Source organism: Phalacrocorax carbo, chromosome 4 (genome assembly GCF_963921805.1).
Source record: "Phalacrocorax carbo chromosome 4, bPhaCar2.1, whole genome shotgun sequence".
NCBI classification, from domain to species: Eukaryota; Metazoa; Chordata; class Aves; order Suliformes; family Phalacrocoracidae; genus Phalacrocorax; species Phalacrocorax carbo.
This window is the reverse complement of record NC_087516.1, coordinates 29,355,783-29,380,540: the sequence shown is the minus strand read 5'-3', so window position 1 is coordinate 29,380,540 and position 24,758 is coordinate 29,355,783. Positions and strand designations below refer to the sequence as shown.

The window sequence follows — 24,758 nt, the reverse complement described above, 5'->3', positions numbered from 1 at the left end:
CGTGCCACTTCGGATCGCTTCAGCCCCGGGTGCCCATGCGGGGGGCTCGGCGGCGGCCCCCGGCCCCAGGCGCTGCGGGTGCGGTCCCGGCGCCTCGCCCGCACGGAGCCGAGGTAAGGGGTGCGGGGGGAGCTCGGCGGGTTTCTGACCCGCACGTCGTCCCCGCCTCAGGCTCGTCTCGCCACCTGAAGCTCTTCGCGGCGTGACGAGGCGTCCTGTATCGGGGTGGGAACGGGGAGAGGGGGCAAAGGCTGTGCCCACCTCATCCGCCCTCCCTGGGGGACGGCTTTCGGGCGAAATTAGCAAGTGGGCTGTCTCTCAGCTTGTCCCCAAGGGGTAGAGCCTTGTGTGCAAAAGGGGTGGGGATGTGGCGGCTTTCTCGCGGAGGTTTATTATTATTGGGTGGAGGAGGGGGGAGGGGGAGTCCGCCGAGCAAACAAAATGCGGAGCCCCCCCGCCCCGCAAGTGGGTATTTGCGGGCGGCCGCGGCTCTTCGTCAGGGACCGTACCTAGGTAGCGAAGGGTGAGGGGGTGCGCCCGAAGCGGAGCGGGCTCAGCGGCAGCCAGGGCATGCTCTCCATGCAACAGTTCGCTGCCCTGCCGGCGGAGGAGGAGCGCTACCGGCAGGTCCTCTCCGCCAACGGGGTAAGGCAAGCCCGAGGGGGCTCCTCGCCACGCGTGGGGCCGCCGGGGGGCCGCGGGCTTCCGAGGGCGGCTGGCTCCGCCGCTCGGCGACCCCGGGGTGGGGGCGAGGGGCAGCGCGCTCAGGGGGCCGCCGGTCCGGCGTGGAAGCGCCGCCGCGGGGCCGAGCGGCAGGTTGCTCGGGCAAGCGGGGAAGGGTCGAGGGCTGCCCCCGAGGCCCACCGTCTGCCGTAGCGAGGGCGGCCCCGCGGCTGGCAGGCAGGGACGGTGCCGTGTCCCCGGGGGGCGGCTGGAGCGCTCCCGGGGCGCGGGTCCCGCCTGCGCGGCTCTGCGCGGGGAGCGCCGGGGGCGGCCGCAGTCCGGGCGCAGCGCGTAGGTGAGTCGCAGTTGTTAAACCGGTCGTTGTCGGCGTTTCACGGAGGGCTCGGCGCTGGGCGCCCTCCCAGAGGCAGCGGGCAAGATGAGCGGGGCTCACTGATGTGCCCGTTCATTGCTCTGGCACCGGGAGGAGGAGTTGCGCCCAGCCCGACGGCAACAGGTCCGGCTGGGATTTGCAAGAGCAAAGTTTAGGCTCGACCTGCGGCGCGACGGCCGTGGTGGCTCCACGGGTGGCCGGGCTCCCGGGGGCCGACGCGCCGCGACCTCCCGGCGGCAGCGAGGGCTGGCTTCAGTTTGGCGCCGGGTGCGCCCTGGGGTGGGCTGGAGGGACGCCTTCCACCCCTCCGACGGCTGACGGTACCGCTGGTCGCCACCACCCACGGGAGGTGGTCATCCCGTGGACGGTCACGGGGACGGCGGGGCCGCAGTTAGTCGTTGCAGGGAGAATCAGAATACCTGGGCGGTTGCAGGTGCCCGAAGGGGATAGCGCGGGTGTTCCCAGTCCCCCCTGGGAGGAGGGATGGGGGGGGGGGCGCAGGAGCTCTCACGGGAGAGGCTGCGCGGGATGAGGGGGGCCGCCCCCGTGGGAGCCCGTAGGGAACCCCTTCCCTCCTCCCACTGGGGAGCGGGTGGCCGCCGGTGTCCCCGCTGCGGGTGGCGCTGCCGGACAGGGAGGCAGGGCGGGGGCCGCAGGTGACGATCGGCGGCCCCCGGCTGGCTCCTCTCTGCGGGCGGCCGGGGCTGCTGGGGCGCCCTGGGGGGGCGAGGGGGAGAGGTCCCTGCCGCCCCCCTCGCGCGGCCGCGGCGGCACCCTGGCGGGGCTCCCCGGTTTGTAAACACGGCGGTGCGCTTCAGTACTGTCGTTGCTCCACTTGATTTTAAAATGCAGAATCCTTGGACGCGTCTCATGGCAGACGATTGATTAATTAACCTTTATTTAAAATTATTAGCAGTCTGGCCGAGACAGTGAAACTCTTAAATGAAATCAAATATCTGAAGCTTTTAATGCATTCACGGGGGCTCTGGGGAAGGTTTAGCTTTCAGCAGTAAAAATATGGGAATGGATTTTTCCATATGGCTGCTTGCACCCTTCCCGTGCTCCTGAAAGATGGACCAGTCAGCAGGGCTGAACTGTAATTCTTTGGGTTTGTTTTTGTAACGGATGCCTTAGTTGATCTCGGTTATAAGCTTCTCAGGTACTGTGACACAGGCAGCCTTGAATTAGTGTGTCACTGAGGTAATCCAAACAACCATAAAGCAACAGTACAAGGAAGTGCAGAACCGCTCTACTTACGTGTCTCTGTGAAAGCCGGTGACCTCTCCTGAGTGTCTTGAACATCAAGGTTCTGGAGGAAGCTGAGTGCTCCCCCGGGGGACAGGGGAATCCCGAACACTGTCCAGACCTCCTTGAGAAAGGAAATGCTTGTGACTTTTTTACCCGCCTTCATCAGCCATTTATGGGGTGTCCCGACAGCCGGGTTTTTCTGCCCTCGGGGAAGCCCAGCTTTTCAACCTCATGTGTGATGGTCACTCAGCATGCATTTTTAAGGAAGCCACCAGTACTTGTTTCCCTGAGAAGGTTCTTGGGGTGGTGAGCCAGGCAGCGCAGCCCGCTTGCCCAGAATAGAGGAATCTGCTTGAGCTCTTTTAGTACCTGGTGGGACCATCAGGGCAAAACATTGTTTTTCCTCAGTCTTTTGGAGCTGGGACTATGAGACACTGAAGAAAGCATTCACTTCCTCTCCAGAAATCTTTGCTGGCACTCGACTGTGTGCCTGTGGTAGATAACTTGAGTGTGCAGTGAATCAAAAGTGTAAGATGGTTTCAAATGTTTGCATCCACTGATTGGTGGTGTTCTATAAAATGTGCAATGCACATAGGTCAATTTAATATATGTGTATTATTGTTTAGCTTTTAATTATGCATTAGATGATGTCTGCAGATACAAGTTCAAGCCAGGACTGTTCACAGAGCCAGTAATTATTTAAAAATGCAGACTTACTTGAACGTAGGAGCGGCTTTTTTTTTTTTTTTTTTTTTTTTTGCTAAGCTGATATACATGTTTAAGTCTTAGCACTCTGCTCCCTCGAGGAACATTACTGTCCATGTATTGCCAGGCGCATAATTTCTTGTCATGACGTGCATGGCCAAGCGAGTAGTATGTGCAGAGGCTAAGGTGGATAAGCACCCAGACAGAAATCTCATTTACCAGAACGGGAACGGTCCTTCCAAGAGGAGGCAGAACAGACAAGGGAATGTTGGGACCGGTACACCGAGCAAAGAAACCCAGTGGCTCCTGCTCTCACCGCTACTCAACTTTTCTAACCAGCAAATGCTGAACTCTAAATAAGCCCTTTGTACCCAAGCAGGAAGACAGTGCCTCCATTGCTGTGGCTTAGTGGCTGTTTGGGCTCTGATTCTTTGCCACACTGAGGCCCAGCAGATTCAGGCCATCCCAATCCAGCAGGCACAATATAAGTGCTACAGGCACTTCCCTTAGGAGGTGGGAGCTGCGGCTTTGACCCCGCCTGGACCAAGAGGCCGCGGATACCAGGTCATCTGCTTTCAGGCTGAACAGCACGCGCCGTGAGGCAGTTACACACAACAGCACTCTCTCCTGGTGCGGTCAGGTTTTAACCTGATGTCGGCTATCACTACGTTGTGTGGGAAGACTCGAATCCTGTCAGCGTGTCAGGTATCCTCGGCAAGTGCTTGCGAGGCCGGATGAATGCCTTGTTTCTGAATGCCAGACGTGGTTTGGCAGGGGTGGGTGTCAGGGAGCTTGCAGCAGGGCAGTTCTGCAGGGCATATGCAGCCCAGGCCCTTCCAAATGTGGCAGCCGGACACCTTCTTGTTTTTAAATGCCTTCAGGACAAGGAGCTAAGCAGCAGGGCTTGAGGCGGTCAGTCTGATTATGGTTTAAAATATTGGTGTTTCTACTCTGTCCCAGTTTCTTTCCCTACCAAAAAGAAATGGACCTCATAAATGGCAGGCTGCGTAAGTACAGTTCTTCAGCACCAGGGGAGAAAGGTGGCTGAGAGCCCCTTGTAAAGTGATGGATTGTCACAGTAGGACAGGGAAAGCTTAAATCCTCCTTGAAAAGGTCTTCACACCCAGAACAACCTCTGAAGACAGTGGCCAGACAGGATCTAGCTTGACTACCCTTATTGCGTTTGTATTTTTAATTTCCTAGTGACCCTCCGCAGTCAATTTTTGTCATGTGAGGGTGTGGAGTTTCATCTGGAACTGTCCCAGGCCTCAGTCTGGGTACCTGGGGCATAAGTGTCCCCCTCTGCTTGCTGGGATCTGTACCTGGGGGAGTCACTGTCTGTGAGGTGGGTCCTCACTTCCTGAGAGGCTGTGTGAGGAAAACGGGGGGAAAAAGAAGGAAGGAAGAGTGCCTCGTCCTTGCCTGGGTGGCTTGCCTCCTTGGCTCACATCGCAGCCTCTGTGCCCCCCACCTGGCTGGACTGTCCCCTCTCCCTGGGCTGTGAAGCGGCGGAGGTGTGGGGCAAGGTGGGCCGGGCAGTGCGGTGAGCTGCAGTGCTTGGGGTTTCCCCACCGCGGCCACCTTGCCTGGCTGTGCGGTGCTTGTTCGTGGGTGCCTCTCCCACTCTGCAGCCCCGTGACAGAAGAATATGATGCCGCTTGCATCCCTTCCCTCAGTCCCCCGCCCCTCTATAAATAACTCTTGCTGGGCTGACTGTCAGATTCCCCCGGCAGAGTGGATCCCCTGACCTGGGCCGCCTGCAGTGGAAAGTCTGAATGTAAAAAATACCGTAGTAAAAATAGAGCAGCCGGGGAGCCCCTCCAGCAGGTCCTAGCGCCAGGGCCCAGGGTCTTTTGGTGCCACACCGGCCCTGGTGCTGAACAAGGACGCCAGTGTACCTTGCTGCACCTCCCACCGGCACTGAGGCCCGAGCTTCTTCCCCCCCTGCACCCGAATCGATGAGCGCTTTAATACCCTAATGGTGAATTCTTTTCTCCTTTTTTAACTGTCAGATGGAAGCGTAATTAATTTCTGCTACTCTGCTGTGGAACAGATAGTTCCCTTCCAAGTAGGGTTTTTAATTTCAGCTTGTCTTTCTAATCAGCGAACATGAAAGAAATAGGGATGATGGTTTAATATCATAAATGTAAAAATAATAATGAGACAACAATCAAGCAAGAGCTTGCTGTTTCAAAAAGAGATGAGAATCTCGCTGTCTCTGAAGTCTGAATTAGATTTCATCCCGTGCCTTCCTTGTGCTGAAGACTGCTCCCCTGAAGGGCTAGGTTCTCCTCAGCTGTTGTTTCAAGCCACTATAATTTAAAGCAATGCGTGTTAACTATTTATTTATGTGTATGCTGTTATTTCTGGTTGTTTCAGCTGCAAAATCAGAGTGTCTGGAGGTTAAAGCTAACGATAGATACCATAAGGTGTTGTCTGATTACAGCTATGTCTTCTTCTGGTGCATCCATGTTGCAGTTCCTGGCCCTTGGCGCCCAGTGGAGCATGGCCTACGGCTGGGTGTGGTGGAGCGGTGGCCTCAGCTCGCAGCCGAGCACTGGCACAGCTGCTTGCTCACCCCCCTGCTCTGTCCTGTGGGATGGGGGAGAACATAGGAAGAAGAGTGAGAAAGCTTGTGGGTCAAGGTAAAAGCTGGGAGAACGCTTACCAATTACTGTTGTGGGCAAAACAGACTCAACTGGAGGAAATGAGTTTATTAATGATTAATATACATTTTTAATTACCGATTCATGTATTGTGAAACAAAAACAAAATAGAAGCAAGCATTAAAACACTTGGGGAAAGCACCTCTCCTCCCCCATTCCCAGGCTGATCTTCACTCCAGACTCCTCCTCTCCCGCCTTGTTATTGCTGCAGGTGGTACTCAGTCCCTGCAGCGAGGCCACAAGCGGCAGAAGGGAGCACTGTGGTTCTCCTCTGCTGCTCCTTCCTTTTCGCTCTTGCTCTGCTCTGGTGTGGATCCTCCATGGGCTGCAGCCCTTTTGGGGATATCTGCTCTGCCATAGAGGCACCTGCATCTCCTCTGACCTTGGTGTTTGTGCTGCTGTTTCTTGCTCTTTTTCCACTTCTCTGCCTCTGTGGTGTTTTTTGTCCATTCTTGAATATGTTTTCACAGAGGCACCTCCAGCTTGGCTGATGGGCTCAGCTCTGTCCTGTGGTGTGGAGCCAGCTGGAACTGGACATGCCCAGCATGGGACAGGACAGCCCCTGGTCTTTTCTCAGGGAGGCCACCCCTGCAGTCCTCCCACTGCCAGCAGCTTGCCGCCTACACCCTGTACAGATGTCCATTTAATCAGGGGCAGAATTATCTAGAAGTGATGGCCACCTCATTATAGCATCAGTTGGGGAATGTATGTTTGCTCACAACTGACCAAAGTGGCAGTGTTACCTCCAGGGTTTTCTGCTCCTCTGTCGCTCTTCCCCGATCCACGTATCATGAAGGGATGAAATGAATCCAGCCATCCTTCAGTTCCTTTTCACTATCTCTGTCGTTAAGAGTGCAACCCCTGCAGCATCTGCTTCTTTGGGTGCCACACAGTTTAGAGATCTCTATTTTTGCCAGTGTTGTTGCCAACATAAGGTAGTTTTTAATGCATTACCCTGTAGAAAGTGAAAAGATGTTGGAAATCAGATACTGCCAGAGCTGCTTTGGAATGGTGAAGTTTATGCTTTGATGGTTCAAGCCCTGCCCTGTGTTCTCAAGCATGTTTCCCGCAACAGTATGCATTCTGTGGGACCTCAGCCTTTGCATATGTGCTTTTTTTTCAGGGAGGACACAGAAATTGAGGCAGTTTTTAAAACTTTTCCTCATAGAATGATCCATGGGGGACAGCTCCTGTAAACGCATGGGAAAGAAGATTGTCAGGTTGCATCATTGCAGGTGGTCCTGTAAGCTACTGCTCTTCCTGAATCCCAAGGCTCACTTTCTCTTGCAAAAGAAGTGTTTTCTATATTTAACATTTAAGCCATCTTCACCCAGTCCTTAGGGGAAAGGAAATGAAGGCAGACATGAATTTCCTTCTTTGGGACTGCATCAGACTGCATCTAGTCCAATTCACATGTTGTAGTTCAGAGAGAGTTCAAGATCAGTGCTCAGTGGATGGCGCACCTGCTTTGGGACTGGCTGGTCAGTGATTGTCAAGGTCAATCTTTCCCTTCTTCTCTTCCTCAAACCTGTAACACTCAGTTCTGCCATATACAGAACCTAGTGTTTTAAAAACTACTGTGCTAGAATCTTCCATGTCTGATCTGTTTGGCATCAGAGAGATTTAATTTAACAGTGATCTAACAGTAATAGTAATTGCCCAGAGCAATTGCCATGGCTTGTCACCTCAAAGAGCTCCTAGTTTCAAAATAGCCTATACTATCACTCCAATATTACTGAAAGTTGCATGAGAATGTCTTGGACTCAGGAAGCATTTCCTAGGAAAAGAGACTCTCATTTTTTTTCCTGCTGCCTCTGAATGAAGTGGTAAGAAATCACGCATGTGCTCCTTGCATTGTTCATCTCATGAGTTTTCAGAAAGCAGTCAGGGCATTCTCCTGGAAATAAAACCACTGGCAGCGCTGAGGAGCTTTCCATCCCAGGTCTCAGACCTGCAACTCTGCCTTCATATAATAATCCAGCACATATCTGTGATGTATAGCTATGTCTGCTCTGGACTTACATTGGCCAGTGGCGTGACATGGCAATTTCTTCCATTGTTCCTTCCGATGTCAAATCTTTTGCGGGGTGGATTATTTTGCCTGTGTTAAAGTTGTCCCAGAACCAGTGGGACCTGGAGATTATAGAAGCAAAACATGCAACAGTTGTCAGGCTTTCCCCAGCCTCCTGCGTTTTCGTATCTTCAGGAAGAAACACAGATGTCTGAGCCCACTTTGCTGTAACAGCCTGTGGATTTTTGCCATCACACAGTGTTGAGGTACAGCCATTGCTGAGAGGCAGCTTATTGTTTGAAAGATGCTAGTTTTGTGCATGTATGGGTATTGTCTGAATGGATGATATATCTGAAAGAATGTCAGGAACTGTAGGGTAAGTAGCTATTGTTTTTTTTTCCTTGCGATTTGATTTGTAGCAACCATGTAACATAAGAATTCAGTAGTAAATACCTTTTTTTAAGCTTCAGTTTGTCCCTGCTCAGCCATTTTAAAGGTATAAGTTTAAATAATTTGTAGGACATGTGGACAAGGCTGGAAAGGAAGTCTGAAATGACAATTGAATGTGTTTAGAAGTTATTAACAATTCTCCTTTTCCCTATAAAGTCAGAGTATATGGAATAGTGTTGATAATGGTCTGGAAGGTCTAAGAACCCAGATGGTTGCCATTTGCTTTTTCCTTAGCATAGATAGGATTATTATGTGACTCTTGGAGAGTTCCCAAGAAAATGTGAATGGGAGGAAAGCTGGCATCTGTTCTAGGGATGACAATTAAATTGGATAGTCCTAGCTGTAAATACAGTAGGATTTTTCTTCTTTGACAAAATAAATCACCACATTGTTATTATTTCAGTAACTTAAACGGGAGTTGTTATCCTACAAATCCTTACATGAGCCATAAACCTTTGATGCTATATGAAAGTCATAGTCAAACCTGTACACCAATATAAGTGCCTTGTTAACCCACTTGATCTTGAGTTTTCTGCATCACCTCGTTGCTTCATAACTTCAACCAAAATTAATAAGTTTAATCACCAGTCACCTGTCATGGTTTTAGCTGGGATAGAGTTAATTTTCTTCACTGCAGCTGGCACAGTGCTGTGCTTTGGACTTAGTATGAAAGCAATGTTGAGATAACACACTGATGTTTTGGTTGTTACTGGGCGGCGCTTGCACTAGTCAAGGACTTTTCTAGCTTCTCATGCTCTGCCGGGTGCACAAGAAGCCGGGAGGGGAGGGGGCACAGCCAAGAGAGCGGATCCAAACTGGCCAAAGGGATATTCCATATCATGTAACGTCATGCCCAGTATGTGAACTGGGAGGAGCTGGCCGGGGGAGGCAGGCAGCAATTGCGGCTCGGGGATGGGCAGCGTTGGTCAGTGGGTGTTGAGCGATTGTATCGTTTGTGTTTTGGCTTTTTTCCTTTTTCCCTTTTCCTTTTTATTATATTATCGTTATTGTTATAATAATGATAAAACCCACAAGTTTTTTTTTTTGCTTTTGCTCTTCTGATTCTCTCCCCCATCCCACAGGGGTGGGGGGAGTGAGCGAGCGGCTGCGTGGTGTTTAGTTCCCGACTGTGGCTGAACCACGACATCACCTCTTCAGTTATTTCTCTCAAGATGTCCTGGTAGTTTTAAAAAATATCCTTCTCTTTATTTTCTCCTACTGAAGCAAAATGTTCAAAGATGACATGTTTCTGAACAAAGTGGTATCCTATTGAAAAATGAATGAGTCACCTCTAAATTTTATAGATAGTAGGTTATTGACCTGTGAGACATTGTGTAAGTCCATTTTCATGTTTGAGAGGAGGACAAATAAATATCCAGCTATGCTGCACAGATGAAGCTTTGCTTTGACTCTAAACCACATCCTTTCCTTCGGTTAATATTGCTGCTGCTCTTATCCTTGGTCCAAGGGTTAGTATCTTTTTATTCACAGTTCAGAAAAAAGTCAGTAGTGTAAAGCTAACATTACCCATTCAAATCCAAAATCTTTATTTGTTCAAGGCAGACGTTTATAGTGTAAGAAGAATCTACACATTTTAGAGAAAAATGAATCAGAAATGCATGAAATACACGGAGATAAATGCTTCTAAGAAGATTCCTGCCATTTGTTCAGCTTGCATTCCAGTTTAGCATCCAATTGATGTCATTGAAAGCTTCTGTTTTCAACAGGTCAAGTAATTGTATAATCAGCAATGTGCATGGCATATATATGATGTACTGGTCACCTGCAAGTTCTGAAGGCTAAGCCTACTGGTCAGGCATTAATAGGAAAAAAAAGGTGTGTTCAATTATGAGGTCTAGTTGCCTTGTGTGGGATGAGGCTTCTGGTGGTATTTCTACACAGGTGGTGATTGATACGCTGAATGAGAGCCATGGGGCACGTAGGATTTCTTTTTGACCCTTCTAGTTTTCCAGGCTTGAAAGCTACTTTTAAGAGGAGGCTTTCCTCTTAACTGTATCCCTCCATCCCCTCAAAATCTCTTTTCAAAAGCTTTTTATTGTCACAAATTAGGCTGCTAAGATTTTTTTAAAGTTTTTTTAATGGTTTCCGATTTTATGTTCTGGTGCTAATGGCTCCTGTGCAGGCATCTGCTTATTGAATTCCCAGCAAAGCAGGAACCTGAACAAGTACTGTGTTACTCTCCTGCCAGCTGAATTGTGATTCTCAGCAATGTATAGCCAGAGACTTGCCATCGGTGCTCTGCTTGCTTAGCAAACCTCAATGAAGTGCACATCTGGGTAGTCAGGAAGGCATTAGAGTGGTCTCTGGGTGTTGTGGTTTAACCTCAGCTGGCAACTAAGCACCATGCAGCCCCTTGCTCACTCCCCCGTGGTGGGATGGGGGAGATAATCAGAAAAACAAAAGTAAGAAAACTCGTGTGTTGAGATAAAGGCAGTTTAATAGGTGAAGCAAAAACACACATGCAAGCAAAGCAAACCAAAGAATTAATTCACTCCTTCGCATGGGCAGGCAGGTGTTCAGCCATCTCCAGGAAAGCAGGGCTCCATCACATGTAACGGTTACTTGGGAAGTCAAAATGCCACAACTCCGAACATCTCCCCCATCCCTCTTTTTCCCCCAGCTTTTATTGCTGACTGTGATGTTATATGGTATGGCATATCCCTTTGGTCAGTTGGGGGTCATCTGTCCCAGCTATTTCCTTTCCCACCCCCTTGTGCACCCCCAGCCCACTCGCTGGTGGGGTGGTGTGAGAAGGAGAAAAGGCCTTGACTCTGTGTAAGCCCTGCTCAGCAGTAACAAAAACATCCCTGTATTATCAACACCGTTTTCAGCGCAAATCCAAAACATAGCCCCATAATAGCTACTATGAAGACAATTAACTCTACCTCAGCCCAAACCACCACACTGGTTGTGTTCAGAAAAACAGCATGGCACTATTGAAACTTTCATGAGTAATTTTTGCAAGACCTAGAAACTTAAAAAAAAAATTAATAACCCCGAAAGCATAAATTCTGCATTAATTAAGGAGTAATTTCCCCAGAACAGTTTCCCACTGCCTGCTGAGGTAGGCTGAATAGGTGTTCGTGTTCTGGTTTTGAGAAGTATCAGATAATGCTAACCATAGCCTAGTTCTTAAAATGAATTCCTTCCATAGACAATTCAGTTTTTAAAAAATATTTTATATCTTCCATACACTTACTAAATCTTTCTTAATTTATGAGGCATGGCAATGTCACACCTCTTTGCCACCAGCTGTTAGTAATAAAGAAGAGAGAGCTTAGAACTGTAGTAAGTTTGCCATCAGCTGAACCATTTCTTAATCTGAATGTTCTTGACAATTCATTGAAGTTCCATTGCCAATATGGGAAGCATCCATTGTTGTAGTTGCAAGTTTACATCAGTGAAATTAAAATAATTGCAAATAAGTACAATATATAAGTATTTAACAATTTACACTTATGCCAAAGTGGAATCGTTATTCAGCAGCACTTCTTTTGAAAAAGGAAGAGATTCAAACATATTGCTATTGAAGAGGTTACACTACTGTTGTCTAGTAGTGATAGCTGTCCTTTCTTCCCCTCTCTTCTAATTCAAATTTTGAAGAGTGATCAGTACTAACCCTATATGATGGTTAAGTGGTATGTCTGATTCATTTTAAATGAGGTAGAAGCCATTCTTAGTATCACACCAGGTATATGGAATCCAGGAAATCCTTTCTTTTCCACACAGGTCACTTGTAATGGAGAACCAAGGTCAACAGTTTGCTTGTGAATAGCTTTCTGATTTCTAAATCAAATCTTTACAGGGAGACCAGTTATTACATTATTTATTTAGATTTATTTCAGTATCAGATGCTTTTCAAAGTGTCTTTATAATCACTGCATTGCCAAGATAAAACACCAGAGCCTTTTCCAAAAGAACTAGATGAAATGAAAGTAAACTCCTCAGAGTTCCAAATCTCCTGGCTGTAGTGCTTATGTCTGAGTGACTGACTTATTTCTACCTCCCTCAAAGCCTTCAGGAAGGGAAGAATGAACTATGAAAGAGATGTTGCACCAGGAACTAGCTCTCTTAAACTGAGCATACACTGTATGATAGTAACTTGGAAACGGGTAACACCACTGGCAGCACAGCATTCATCTGTCATTCTGGATAAAAACAGATTTAGAATGCAGTGTGTTGTGGGTGGCTCTGATGGCTGGTCGTTCCTCAGGTAGAAAGTTCAAACTGAGAGTGGGTTATGCCTGAGGGGTCTGCAGTCATGCTGTTTGGACAGCGCTGTAGGCATACTCCAAAGGAGATCCAGCTTGACAGGCAGCAGTGCAAGGTCTCAAACACACAGATAACTGGACAACAACATAGTTGTGTTCGGATTTTGTCTCAGCAAACTTACCGCTGGCTCTGTCTCAAACTGAAACTGGAGCAGCATCAGAACTGTGTTGTCACAGAGCTGGGTGAGACGTACCTGAATGTCACCTTGCCTCTTTTGAGCTCATGCTATCTCCACAATTCCTCAAAGTTGTCTCAGTGGCTCATAAAACTGCTGAAATTATTTGCCAGGAGTTAAGAACCCCAAATTTGTGCGACAGAAATGAAGGAAAGAATGCCACATCAACGCTCATTAGTCTGAGTTGGTGACTTCTGGTGGTGCCTGGTTTGGATTTTTACTATGCTGTGTCTCATGTTGGGTTAATAACAGCTTGAAAGGTCGCCTGGACAGAAGAAGTGACCAATGGGTCTCTATGGTAGCCTGAAAGGCAAAAAATCACCTTACTTTACACACTGTGCCTTCTGTACACAGAAGAAACACCACTGACACTGTTACACTCTACTTACTTTATGTGAAAATGTAAGTCAGGAAGGTTAAATGTGTTTCAGGTTTCTGCTTCAGCCAAAAGATTCTGTCTGGACATGGCATCTAGCACCAACCAAATATTTCTTTTGGAAAGATGTGCTCAGCTTTATATGACACCTGCCTTGCTGGGATACGGTATATTTCAGATTGGTATAATGACTCAATATGTTTATATTTCAGTGGTTGAAACGGATAAATCAGAATATTTTATTTCATGGATGGGAAAGGAGGTCTTGTCATCAAAATGAACTTTGAATGAATTATGTCAGCGATTTGTAATTTGTCTGAGGATGTGGAATTTCCTTGGAGAAGTTACAGGATTACGGTGAACTTGAACTGTCAGGAAAACTAGTGCGTTTCATTTTGCAAATAACAATTCATGTGATAGTAACATGCTTCTCATGTTTGCTGCCTTGCTGTGTGAAAAGGTTTTTTATTTTTTTCTTTTCCTCTAAATGGAACTATTTTCTTTCAGAATAACTATGGAACTTTTGTTCTTAAATTCCTGTACACTGGAATTTGAGTATTACTTGTATTTGCAGACAAGAGCTGCTTAGTATCCAATTTCGTACCTGCCTTAACAATTCATTCTTCAGTTGGTCCATTTCAGTTCTGCACCCTGATTCCTTTAACACTGAAAATGAAAGATTATGCAAAACCTCGTTTCCAGTGACTTTTTGTCTGTTCTTGTTTTTTGGCATGTGACTTTGCCTGCACCTTTGTAAGGTCTATCTTACACTTTCTACTTGACTAGTAAAGTGACTACAGTGACTACTAAAGCTTGGTGTTATATTTTTTGGATGATAAAGTAGTCACATAGAAGTGCATGGCTGATTCTGAAATTGTCATGTGAACAGGACAGAACTAATGAAAAATGTAGATCATGTGCAGCTTCTGTTACCCACTCCCACACATTTGAATATTGTGAGTCGGTCAGAAGAGACTGTAAGAATGAGTATGTTTACATTTCTTTATATATGCTGTTGTGTGTTTAAACACTGACTCTTGATGTGTTCAGTTTTTGCTTTGTAGCCATGAGAACTGGGAACCATCTTCTGTTACAGGGAAAGGAAAGCTGTGATGGCTGGTATGGTTGTGTGAGTCCAATATCTAGAGCTTTAAGACCAGCATCATGAGAGTTGATAAAATCACAGAGGCTGACAACAGAGCGCTGCTTCCACATTAGGAATGATATCAAGGATATGGGAAGAACTGTAGATAGTTTTCATAATCTAACATATTTTCCATACATGACCTACTGCTTGGCAGGGTAGCAGATTCCTCAATGGCATTATGAGGACTCCTGCAAGGTCACCTGTTTACTGCCTTCCAGTGACAATCTTTCTGCATTTCATGGTAGTACTTTCTTGTCTGCTTTTGACTTCTTTCCACAATAAATGCTACATAGCACTTTGGCGTATGGCTTGCTCAAGATATTTTGATGCTTCTGATCCAACAGTTGTCTTCTACAGTTCTTTGTATAGAGCCATCATGCATAGAAGATACTGACAGTAGGCTGTTAGCCCTAATGATATTTCTTTACTGGGAGAACATCTGTTAGGTTTGTGGTGACAACAGCAGGAGATATTTTTGTCAAGTGCTTATGCCATGATTCAGACTGTTTTATAGACTAGTAACTTAGATACTTTTTGTGTCTGAAAGGAAAATTGCATGCTACCATAGGCTTTTCACCCATAAATCTTAATGTAATCTGTCATTTCTGTGCTTTAATATGACAGGCATGTTATTGAAATTACACCCATGAGATCAAATTCTCCCTGGATCTTGCAGAAGATAAGCTGTGAATTTTGGTCCAATGAATTTTTAGTCTTTCTTTAGTCAGACGGGACTGTATTTTTTTAAATCTTACTTTTTCTGCCTCTGAGGTTTCAGAAAATCAACTGTGAGCAGCCTGATCCATCAGTCCTAGATAAGTCTAGGATTTTAAAAAAAATCTGGGCTGAAATTACCTCAGAGTTGCTTCATGGTATATTTTCTCTATTGCAGTCATTACTGAAAGAATGGCAATCAGGTAATCAGTGGTTAATGGCATTTCATTAGGGACAGAATTTTTTAGCTGTCAGAAGAAATTATGGGAATGTTTTTAAGCATCCTGTATTCTGACTATATTCTTGTTTAATATGAAGCCTGATCTTATTAAAAGCGAATGACTCGTTGTCTTAAAACCCAAACACTGACATTTCCTAACTACAATGCAGACAGTATTTAATTTAAAAAAGTCTTTCTTAAATCGTGTTTTCTAACAACAGGGGTAGGAAGGGAACTTGCGCCAGTATTCTTCAGGTATTGAGAATATGTTTTGGTTCAGTGCTGTGCTAAATCTATTTTACACCAAAATCTCCAGCATTTAGAGTTGGTTTCTTTCAGTCTGCCTTCAAGGATTCTGCTTCTAAGTCTTCTTGCCTTCCCTTGGAAAGGGAGATACATACAAGGTACCTCAGTCTTACAGACTTACGGAATGATTCAGAGAAACTATTGACTACAGAGAGAGTTGAGGGAGAATGGTTTCTTCTCTTGGAAGCTTGGACTGAACCAGGTGAATAAGCATGTAGCACCCTTGTTTCCTTCTACAGGCCCATTTTTCTCTGAAAATTCCATTATTTATGCCTCTATTCCATTATTTATTAGAATTGAGAGAATAGAGCGTGTCTGAAGTTCATGCAGATACCAGTGGCATTAAAACTGGTGCATATATTCTGTGTGTATTGCAATATTTGTTGGCAAGAGGAAAAGAAATAGTATCAGGGAATGTATAAAGAGTAGGTGTAATGCATTTATGGTTATCTATAGGACACTTTATTAAATTCTCATTGATGATATAGGAACCATTGGCACTAATTCTAGTTTTATTTCATATTCACCACAGAAATTGATGGAAAAAACCTCATGTAGATGTTCAAGTGGTAGAAAACTGGCAAAATTGGAAAACTGGAAAAAAAAAGTTATACTTGCTGAGTCACCGATGATTTTAAAGAGGTTTAGTGTTTTTCATGAGGTCTTTTTCTGTAGAAGGGAAAAATACAACATGCAGTTTAGTTGGCTATAAATATTTACTTTGCTATTATACAAAACTAGGAATTTGTGGTGTTTAGAGAAGCATTTCTTTCACAATCCAACATTCTTTTCTTGAGCAGTCACTGAAAGCAAATCTGGATACAACAGTCCCTTTTAAGATCGGTGGTAGTAAGTTGTCAGTGCAAAGATTGAGGTTTATTGTTGCTTTCAGGAGTTGACAAGAAAGATGTTTGAGGTTCTCCTTTAGTATGAACATTTGCCTAAAGTAGCTACTATCCACAGTGCCAATAGACTTGAGAAAAAATTTCTCACAGAAACACAGGAGCATAGGAAGCTCAGTGTTTTCATTGGCACACATTTAGTGTTTCTCCTAGGTTAACTCTGAGGCATCTGTGTAATGGTGGTGGTAACTCTGCTCTCAGTTAGACACTTGTGCTTGGGATGATTAAGATCTCACGTACTTCCAAAATAGTCAATATCACCTCCTCTTCACAAAAGGAGTCAAAAAAGTTGATGATGAATACTATTTCTTTGTGTTTTCTCAATTCTTTGAGAACAAAATTTGTTGTTCGTTGATAAGTTTTTTACTCCTGAGACAGGTTCTTTGTGGAGTCATGGGTCAGCATTTGTCTTGTATTACACTGGATAGAGTTGGGCACTGCTGCCTGGTATTTGTAAGTGCTTCTTGACTGGGATGATTTCTTTAGGGAAATGAGCTGGATTTACATTTGTCCTGAAGAAACTGAGGGTCAGCTCCCGAGTGCCCTAATCGTGGGGCTGTGTAGTGGTAGTCCTGGTCCCTATTATCTGGTCCAGCAGAACTGTGTTCTTTTTTACAGAATATCACAGTTTCAAGAGAAAGCGTGCTCTGATTGAGGAGAAGTCTGTTCAGGTGGCTGTGATACTCTACCGAGTTGTAGATCTAATTTTTAACTGCTTCAGGCTGAAGAGGGAGTTGAACTCAATAGCTCCATTTCCTGTGGGAGCACTGTAACCACTGTGCTGTTAGAAAAGGCAGTTTTATGCCATTTTTATCTTTTTTTTTTGGCTGTGCTTTCAGAAGTAGTTATGGCAGCTGTGTTTTGGGAGATGTGTGTTCATAACAGAGCTGTTATTCCTCTGTTACCTGCGCTTAGACCTCCCAAGGGGGCCTAATACAGGCTGTGAAAACCAAGGTTATGGAATTCAGGGAAGCCTGCCATGAATAGCTGCTAAGCTGCTGTATTCCAGCATGACCAGAAGCAAAACTTCAGGCAGACCTTGAAGACTTTAATATGAAAATGTAGGCGAGTGGGCACTGCAGGAAGTTACATAGTCAAGCAGAGATTGTCTGAATGTCACTTGGATTTGGGTTCCTAAAAGTCACCTACCTTCTTATCTTTATCTGTGCTTTCATATTTGAGGTGTTACTTGCAGGTAAGGGCAGTAATTTAGCTGAGATATCCTGAAATCTTGGATTGCACAATTTGCAACTTCTGAATAAGCTGTTAAGAAAAACACTTCTGACAACCAGTTAACTCTTTCCAACTTTCTTTGTATTTCTTTTGTTGTGGGAAATGGTGATGATCAGATTACAGACCTTGTCATCTCATCCAGGCTGTACATTTTCAATAGACAGAGCTACCACTCTTATTCCCACCCTAAGATGGCTGTTTCCAATGTTCAGGTAACTCCACCATCTTTAAGTTGGCCATCAACTTACATCCTGCTGCTAGATAAGCCCAGTAGTAGGACACTGTTGAGGCTGAATCACTGGAAGAGGACGAAGGTTATCAAGGGAGATACTGCTGGCACTTCACACCATATTGGTACCATACGTATTTTCAGTGTTGCTTGGTCTTTACTTGGAAGAGTAGAAGTAACAAAAAAAGTCATATGGGACACTGCAGTGGATGGATCTCAAGGAGGTCAGATAACATGCGATGCTTAGCGGTATCAGAAAAGGTACATCCAACTGCACAAATGCAGTTTTCTTAATTTCTGCTGTCTGTATAGTGTCTGCAGTGTCTAATAACCAGGGGTATCAGAAATAGATGATAATTCTGTTATAAGCAAGGAAAGTTTCCTTTCAAATAGTCTTTGTGCCATGCCGTGCTGGAAAAAGACATTGCAGAATGATGAAAAATTATGCTGTAAATCCCACTTATGCCTACAGTCTTCTCAGTCAAGTCAGTAAAACGTGAGGTGCAGGAGTATAAATCTAGTGTCTGTGCAGCAATTCCTTAAGAAATAGTTTAACTTCCATTTGTGCCAGTCAGTCTGGTAACCTGTTCTTCACAGAAAGGCACTTACAGCAGAGCCAGCCAAAGGGATGACCCACAGAGACTGGCATTTACGAGATTAATAATATATATGTTGTAGACCTCAGTCTCTTGAGGTTCTTTGGGGAGAGGCTGTCAGTGTCATGGATGCATTTACACTCTTGTGCCCTGTCACAACCAAGTTCAATGGGATTGATCTTCCTGACAAAGAGGATGAACTATTAGTCATCCTATGGGAAGAAATTTTCTGGAATTAATAATCCTATCATTCAATTTCACCTTATTGTAGGGAAAATTGTAATTACTTTTAGTCAGTTTTGAATAAAGATGTATTAACTTCATGACAACAGTTTCAATCTTGCTATTAAATATTAATTTGGAATTTTGTTTTTGTTTCTGTTTAAAATGTGTGATATTTTTCCAGAGTATGAGATTATAGTCTTAATGGAGTTATGTTTAAATATATATATTAAATACATGTTTAGTCTTTTGCAAAGGTTTGAGTTTTTGTACCTTGTGCAGCTCAGCTGAATTCAGAAAATAATTTTTCTGTATTCTATATTCTATTTATAGAACATAAAATATTACTTTCAAACTCTACAGAATACTGTCATAAGTTGTAATTTTGTAAAGCACTTAAAAAATGAGACAGCATTCTTGTGCATAAATGGAACAATCCTTATCACTTCTATTGTCACTTAAAGATTGTAATAGTTGCTTGATTCCTTAATAGGAGAAACTTAAGAACATGGAGCTCTTGAATAATTAGTAATGGAATATTTTTAATCATAAAATAAGCTATGTTTAGCCTTATTGCTTAAATTTAATATGTATTTTACATTTTTAAAAAATGAAATGCCTATCCAACTTCTAGCTCATCAGAAATGTTTAAACATTCCAATGAATCTGTAAGTCTGTGGATGTTGGGTGAACAAAACTGTATTATATGGATTACACTAGTTTGTCCACCAAAAAGAAAGCTTACATACAACTTTCCATTAAGAATCTAAAAGCCATTTATAGTATATATTTAAATCCTCTAGCTGTTCTGTGTGATGGGGAGGTGTTGCATTAATGGTAAGAGTCTGAAGAGTGGCTGGGGGGAGACTCTACCATTGAGTCACGAGGTTCAGACAGGGCCCCCTTGCTTTCTAAACTCCTTCTCAGAGAGGAGTTTAGTTTCGGCTAAGTCCAGTCTTAGTCTCAGACTTGGTCAACGGATTATTTTCTAAGGGTTGTAGAAGTAACCACTCCTCAGAGTATTTGTTGTTAGTAACAAATTTGCCAGGTGCCCTAGCTTGTAGCATTCAATGAGAACAATCACGGCTAGATTAATGAATAGTACAGTTTATTAAAGCAACAGATACAGAGGTTCTTTGGATTACTGGTGATAAGATTGCTGGTTACAAGACACACACAAATACTAAGAAGATGAGTAACACTGCTAGGCTGCAAATGTATTAAGCAAATATGAAGCATTGGAGATTTAAAGTGAAGCTATAGAGAGGTTTCTAAGTTTTCCCTGGGAAACAGTTGGTATAACCAGATGTTTTGATCTTACCCAAAGGCGTCCCAGTGGGGTGGGGGGAAGAGAGGTTCAGCCCGTCGACTGGTCCCAGAAGTCAGTGTGGTACGTGATGGTATCTTCCCCAACACCCTCTTTCTATTCAGACATTTTTTACTATTTTTTATCTTTCAGGTGGAACTTGAGTGACTCTAGTCACACATACCTTTATTATGATTAGTGTAAAATTTCCTCGCTTTACTTTTAAAAGCATAGACTAGAAGAAATTCAAAGCGCGTGCTCAGCGAGGGGTGGTCACACCTTAGAGGTGGGTAACTTTTGGGATGGAGGTGTGTTTTGGTATTATGATGATATTATTATGAGCAAAGTTCACCAAACAGACAGCATTTTGTCAAAAGTATGACGGACTTTTGGCCCAGGGTAGCAGATGTGCAGCGTACCAGCTCCATGGTACCTCGAGTTCCCATTTATCACAGAGCCTGGCTGTGATGCCTCCGCACTGCTCCACCCTCTGGACAACTCCTCTTAGAGTCAGTACGCCAAGTTCTCCTGGCATTGCTGACATCTATGGTTACTAGGGAACTTAATGGAATGGATTCCTCACATGCCAGCTGCACTTCACCCTGACAGCTTCTTCAGTGCTGTACCTTTTCTAAAAACATAAGTTTAATTTCTAAGTCACCTTCAGCCATTATTCCACATAATCCACCCTGTGACTATAGTCACTCAAGCTTCACGGTCAAGCTTCATGGGATTTGGGATGCGCTGGGTGTGTCACATGCGTTCTTGTGGTGAGGATTATCGAGGACATATATATCTTGTGGGGACATTTGGTGACACAAATGTTTCATCATGATCCAAAGTTTAACATACAAGGTAACTGTTAAAATACAACACAATATGATAAGTATTAGTAAAACTATGACAGGATGCAGCATCTTTTAAAAATTCCCATTGCGGTCGGTGACCACCCAAATAAAGTGTCCCACCAGTGGTGTTCTCCATCCTTCTTCACTCTCTCTAAGATGTGGTGTATCTCCTCTGCATCATGATGGAGAGTAATTAGAGTTCCTTTTCCATTGTTCTGAGCTCTTTGTAGCAACTGGGTCAGATCATCATGTTGCAACAGTTTTTTCACCAATGTGAGATCATTCCAATGGGGGTAGGTAACTAGCCTTGATATGACATGTAGTTAGATTGTAGCAATTGGTAGGATGTGACAGGAGCTGAATAATTAAAGTCACATCCCATTATGTTAGTAAGGTTACAAACACAATATTAGAGTGATTGTAAGTATCTACAGTGGTGCTGCCTACAAGTATAGAATCACAAAGGGTTCTCATACAAGTGCATCGTTTCCCAATATATACAAGTACAGTTTCAGGGGTTTCATTTGGTTGTATTTCAAAATAGCAAATGTTTTGTTCAGTGTCAAGACAGATGACTTGGGCTTTGATGGTGTTGCTCTCACAAATAAATCCTTGTTGCTCCCGCACAAAACATGCAGCAACACCAAGGGTGTCCCATTTGTCTTCTCTTCGTTGGGCTATGCTCGATGTTCTAATGGGTAGAGTACGCTCAGTAATACAAAATTTGGTGAATACCATGTTTGTTGTGGGATATTTTGATTCCATGGGTTTGCAATGTCTCCCATCTCCATTCATCTTTCAGGTATGCCTCATTCTCATGCATGACCAGAATAGCAAGACTGAAGCCTGCCTGATTTTCTAGTGATCCAACACTTTCACTATCATTTAGAAGTGCATGATCCCAAAGATCGTATGTCTGGACCAGAAGCAATGTACTAATTTCAATTAGAAAGAAACCAGTCATGGTGGAGTCTTTCCCGGACAGGTTGTGCCATAACAAGGAGTGATTCCTGTAAATATAAAAGGAAAGGAAGCATGCTCGGTTGAGTATACAACTGACAGGGTTATTATTATATTGTTTAACAGTGCAAAATCCTGTAGAATATTCTCTCGGCTTAGTGTGAACCTTTGGGGTGATGGTATTAGCAGATACACAAGAGACTTTCATTTTGGGGCAGCCATCTCGAAGGCTGGGCAGCTCCCTGTATCAGCGTCACAATCTCGGCAATGTTTGGAACTGCGGCAGTTAAAGGTGCGATATTAGCATATAACTGTTAGTGACCCAATGTGAAATACCATTGCCCAGTTGGTTTCTCTACTGGCCACACTGGTGAATTATAAGGTGAATGAGTCCTTTTGATGATGATGTCTCTTTCCTCTAATTCTGTTACCACCCTGTCAGTCCCCATAGTTGCTGCTGCTGGTAACGGGTGTTGCCAGACATTGGTGGTACGAGAGGCGGGTAAGGGTACAGGTGTTTCTAACAGACTCAATTTCACTATGCCCGATTCCTTCTCATTTCTTGCGAAACTCCACACAGTTCTATCTGGGAGTTTCCACATCTGCCTACGCAGTATATAAAATCCTAGAATGTTAGTGAGCGCTGCACCAACTAATATCTCTGCCTTGGCTAGTCTTTGTTCTCCTAGCACCCAGAGTGAAACTTTCGGGGTAGCGCATTCCTTTTCCACACCATTGATTCCAGTGAATTTAACCCTGTGCTGGCTAGGTTGTATGCGATCTTGGGTGTTTGCTGCAAATAGTTTGAGACTATCAGGAAGACTGTGAATAAGAGGGGTTAATTTAATATGTATTACATTTTTTTCAAGTGAAATGCCTATCCAACTTCTAGCTCATCAGAAATTTTTAAACATTCCAATGAATCTGTAAGTCTGTGATGTTGGGTGAACAAAACTGTATTATATGGATTACACTAGTCTGTCCACCAAAAAGAAAGCTTACATACAACTTTCCATTAAGAATCTAAAAGCCATTTATAGCATATATTTTAATCATATAGCTGTTCTGTGTAATGGGGAGTACTGCCATTGGAAACATAAGGGTAACTAATTGACACCAGAATGATAAAACTGTGCTTTTTTGTTTTTCAGGTCTTAGGAACGGATGAGGATAATATGGGGGATGGTTGCTCTCAGAAACTGGCTTCTGCCAAGTTCCTTCGACTTTTGTTCCTAATACTGATTCCATGCATCTGTGCCCTTATCCTTTTGTTGGTGATCCTGCTTACCTTTGTAGGTGAGTGCTAATGGAGTAAATTGAAACATTTTTAATTAAGGAGACTAAGACTGAGACTGCATATTCAAGTGCTAATGTAATTGTGGACATTAAAGTTATATCTTAGCACATCTACCTAACAAACTAATCTACCTAGTACCCAAGTACTTAGATACCTAGTACCTAAGGTACTGAAGATGAAACCTCTTCTGAATGTCTCAGAGTAGATTTTTGAGGAGCACACTACCTTGAGCGTGTAGTATGTAGATGGTTTCCAGCAGTTGTTTTACAAGTACAAACGATATTTACGTTAGAACTTTAGATCGCTGTCAGTGGAATGGAATATTTCTCCCTTTATGTCACCCATTGGTGTGCAAATCTGATATTATTTTCAGGTGAGAATTTATAAGTAGCCAGAAATCTTTTGAACAGCCTACAAAATATTACTGTTTAACTAAGGAAAAGTATGTTAATTTCTTCTAAATATAAAATATGTATCAATGCAGAACCTCAGGTATGTTTTGTGGAATCTTATTCCAGGTATATTAGATTTCATAAGGGCGTATTCTGTTAACGAACTCTGTGTCTGTTACAGAATTAATTAATTAATTACATCAAATAAATTTATTAAAAAATAATTTTAAAAAGCCTTCCCTTTGCTACCTTTAGAGAAGCTGACATATCTTATCATTAAATTGCTTCAACTACAACATGAGAAAGACAGTAATGCCAGGTTAAACCATCACTTCTTCAGGGAAAAGAAAAGTAAAAAAAATTATCTGCTTTCAGTGCTGAGGGTTTCTGGGATTTTTACTTCTTCGTTTTGTTAATGAGAATATTTTCTAGTGGAGCTTCCCTAAGTACTTCAGAAGCGTATCTAACAAGTGGTAATGCATGAGGTATATAGATATAAATCTATTTTCCTATTTTAAACTCCCAACGTCAATACACGTCAACTCTTTGGTTAAACAGTTGGCAAGCACAGGAAGAAACTAAACACATCTCAATAGCACATTCAGCACTGTCAAAATCAAGACAACTTAAATCTGTTTTCTCAATTCAGTCTATAAAGGATTTGTAACAAGACATTATAGACCTGTTCTTTTCATTTAGCTTAAGTGAGGGAGGTAAAAAAACCCCAAAGCTAGTGAATGTTATGATTGACAAGTAAGTCTTGGGATGTATCTTTAAACTAAGCAGTCTGAAGTGGACTAAGATCAAGTCTGTCTGGCAATTAGGGAATATGATGCCATTCAATTTACTTTCCTTATGTTTAGCATTCCATTTGTATCCTTCATATCCTCTGCCCTAGATTTTCATTCTTTGGTGAGAAAGCAGATAAAAAAGCAGGTGCCTTTACGTCAGCTCTACTCAATCTCCTCCTCTGAGGCATGTATTGATATAACACTCATTAAAATGTATGAAATCTTCTGGGGAAATAAGACCTGTTCCGATCCTGCTTACGTAGCAAAAATCAGGACTATCATCCTCTTAAGTCAATGTAATTACTGTAGGGTGAAGAATAAGGCTTGGCCTTGTTACCGAAGTCTAAAACTGGCAAAGCTCCCTTCAGCATCTTTTGTATTAGCATGATTATAATTTAGTATTCTTCTCTCTCAGTTAGCAGCTTTCATTTATGTGCATTGATAGCCTAGAAAGAAATATATCTGATGACTGGAATTAAATGAAGACATTCTGTGGGCATCTTTAAAGTGTGTGTAATATAGTCTGTTCTGTCTATTGAGGATATACTATATCCACAATAGTAGTTATATGAATTTCAGGTCAATAATAACTGAATTCTGTTACAGTCTAATAG

At 43.7% G+C, this 24,758-nt stretch overlaps 1 protein-coding gene across 2 annotated transcripts in view; it reads left to right on the top strand.

Annotated features, from left to right (window-relative positions):
• The first annotated feature begins 343 nt into the window (after positions 1 to 343).
• The window catches only part of CORIN (corin, serine peptidase), a 164,348-nt gene continuing 139,933 nt past the window's right edge, over positions 344 to 24,758 (top strand). For both annotated transcript variants that reach the window (XM_064449377.1, XM_064449376.1), the window contains exons 1-2: positions 344 to 645; positions 22,816 to 22,960. In XM_064449377.1, the coding sequence (XP_064305447.1) occupies positions 571 to 645; positions 22,816 to 22,960 (220 nt within the window). In that variant the 5' untranslated portion in view covers positions 344 to 570. The remainder of the gene's footprint in view (positions 646 to 22,815; positions 22,961 to 24,758) is intronic.